Genomic DNA, 2,496 nt, shown 5'->3' on the forward strand with positions numbered 1-2,496 from the left:
CAACATTTAAAAAGAATACACTAGTGATAACTTTGAGTTATATACTTGAAGGGAACTAACTAGTATTTTTCTTAATTTAAATAATTTTATTACTATTTATAAATATAGTAAGATATTCTAAATATCGAATCATATCCTTAAAAACAAACTTGTTATTGACCTTTAGCAAGGGAGAGAAGTTAAGAATAAAAATCATACACTGAAAGAGGCGGTGATTTTCTAATTTTCTATGTATTTGTTGGACTCTTGATCTCTTTGCATTCAAAACCTTTGGCTGCCAGTCTGTCCATGAGTGTACATTTCTGCTATAAAATAATAATACAAACATGCAAAACGACACACGCAGAAACATATAATTGTGGTATTCCACACGTCGTAGATTTAATCAAATTGCAATTACAATACTTTCTTGCTTAAACGCTACGAGCAAAAAAGCAGCCTTCCGCGAAAGAAAGTCAGCTGCTCAAACACTTTCTCCAACCCCTGGAGGCAGGAGCAATTCCAATCGGTTCTTTCTCAAATCTGAAGGAAACCCAGAAGTGGGAGTACTGATCTGAAATACCAGAGAATGCATGCGAAGACGGATTCAGAGGTGACGAGCCTCGATGCTTCGTCCCCTAACAGATCTCCTCGCCGGCCAGTCTACTATGTACAGAGCCCGTCGCGGGATTCCCACGACGGGGAGAAGACAACGACGTCTTTTCACTCTACGCCGGTCCTTAGCCCCGTCGGATCTCCGCCTCATTCCCACTCGTCGGTGGGCCGGCACTCGCGGGAGTCCTCCACCAGTAGGTTCTCCGGCTCTCTGAAACCTGGATCTCGCAAGATCTTGCCCAAGGACGGGAACCGTGACGGCCACAGGAAGGGTCAGAAGCCCTGGAAGGAGTGCGATGTGATTGAGGAAGAGGGTCTTCTTGAAGATGAAGAGCGTCGAAGGGGAATCCCTCGTCGCTGCTATGTTCTGGCTTTTGTTCTTGGTTTCGTCGCTCTCTTCTCTATATTTTCCTTGATCCTATGGGGTGCCAGTAAGCCTATGAAACCCGAGATCGTCGTGAAGGTATAGCATTTGACCAAAACATTGTAGTAATTTCTCCCTTTTTCTATTCAAATCTTGTGAAATGGGTTTTGATTTCCGTATCGATATTCTTCTTCTCGCAGAGTATGACATTTGAGCAATTCAAGATTCAAGCTGGTTCGGATTCTACGGGGGTTGCCACCGATATGATCTCCGTCAACTCCACGGTGAAACTCATGTATCGGAACACTGGCACATTCTTTGGAGTTCATGTCACTTCAACTCCTTTCGATCTATCTTATTCCCAGCTCACAATCGCTTCAGGAACAGTAAGAACAAAGACCCTTTCTTTCTCACAGTCACTACCCAAGATCTTAAGATATTTGGTCTCAATTTCTTGCACTTTCTCTGATCCGGTGAACTGGGTTATTGCAGATTAAGAAGTTTTATCAGTCGAGGAAGAGCCGGAGATCATTCGGTGTGACAGTGAAGGGAGACAAGATTCCAATGTATGGAAGTGGAGCCGATTTGAGCACTTCCACCGGCACATCAACTTTACCGGTGCCGTTGAAGTTGAACTTCGTGATCCGATCGAAAGCCTACGTTCTTGGGAAATTGGTGAAGCCCAAGTTTTACAAGAAGATCGAGTGTTCCGTTACATACAATCCCAAAAAGCTCAACGTCGCAATCTCGCTCAAGAATTCTTGCACGTACGATTGAATCCACAGGAGCACGGCGTTGGAAAAAAAAAAAAAAAAAAAGGAATAGTTATTTATATTTTTAATTAATTGTTGAAATTTTTTCTTGGTTTTTTTGTTTCAATTATTAAAAATAAGTGTGAGAAACAGCTAAGCGGGGGCAGCTTTTGGGTGTGTTTGTGGGAACATTGGGCAGGGAGGAAACGCGGTTTTGGACTTTTTGACTGCCCAATCTGCCCTAATTGTTGACAACAGGTTGGATTCCATTGTAACTTTTGGAGTTATGCCTTTTGCTTTTTGTGTAATTCTCAATTTATTGTAAAATTAATTTATAATTTATTTATTCTTAATGGTGTAATTTTATACTTGACTCTAGCCCCGTTTGGTCTGAAGTCTCAGTTGAGAGTAATTCAGTTTAGTCTAATTTTAAATTTAAATCTAATATCTAAACATTCAATTATCAAATTATTAAATTTATTTCAATTCAAAACTTCCTTATATATGTAATTCATAATTTTTTTCAACTCAATATATTTTTATACGTGAGACTCACAACTTTTATCAATTTTTTATAAATAGTATTAAATTTTTCTCAATATCTAAACACATCTAAACTTATTTTAGATGAGTTTTACATAATTCACTCTACCTACTCAACTCAATATTATTTGTAAAGAATTACTCCGTCACATACAATCACTTATATACTTTTGAAAAAGAATGAGACCATCATTTAAAAATATTTTTTCTTTTATATAAGTTTCATATTTGTCTATAATTTTA

General features: G+C 38.5%; 1 protein-coding gene across 1 annotated transcript; it reads left to right on the top strand.

Moving 5' to 3' along the window:
- Positions 1–314: 314 nt before the first annotated feature.
- LOC121241824 lies at positions 315–2,052 on the top strand. The gene is made up of 3 exons (XM_041139672.1): positions 315–1,057; positions 1,159–1,344; positions 1,451–2,052. The coding sequence occupies exons 1-3, from the start codon at positions 569–571 to the stop codon at positions 1,733–1,735; spliced, it is 960 nt and encodes a 319-aa protein (XP_040995606.1). The 5' UTR covers positions 315–568; the 3' UTR covers positions 1,736–2,052.
- Positions 2,053–2,496: the final 444 nt, after the last annotated feature.

This window comes from Juglans microcarpa x Juglans regia, chromosome 8D (genome assembly GCF_004785595.1).
Source record: "Juglans microcarpa x Juglans regia isolate MS1-56 chromosome 8D, Jm3101_v1.0, whole genome shotgun sequence".
Lineage (NCBI taxonomy): Eukaryota > Viridiplantae > Streptophyta > Magnoliopsida > Fagales > Juglandaceae > Juglans > Juglans microcarpa x Juglans regia.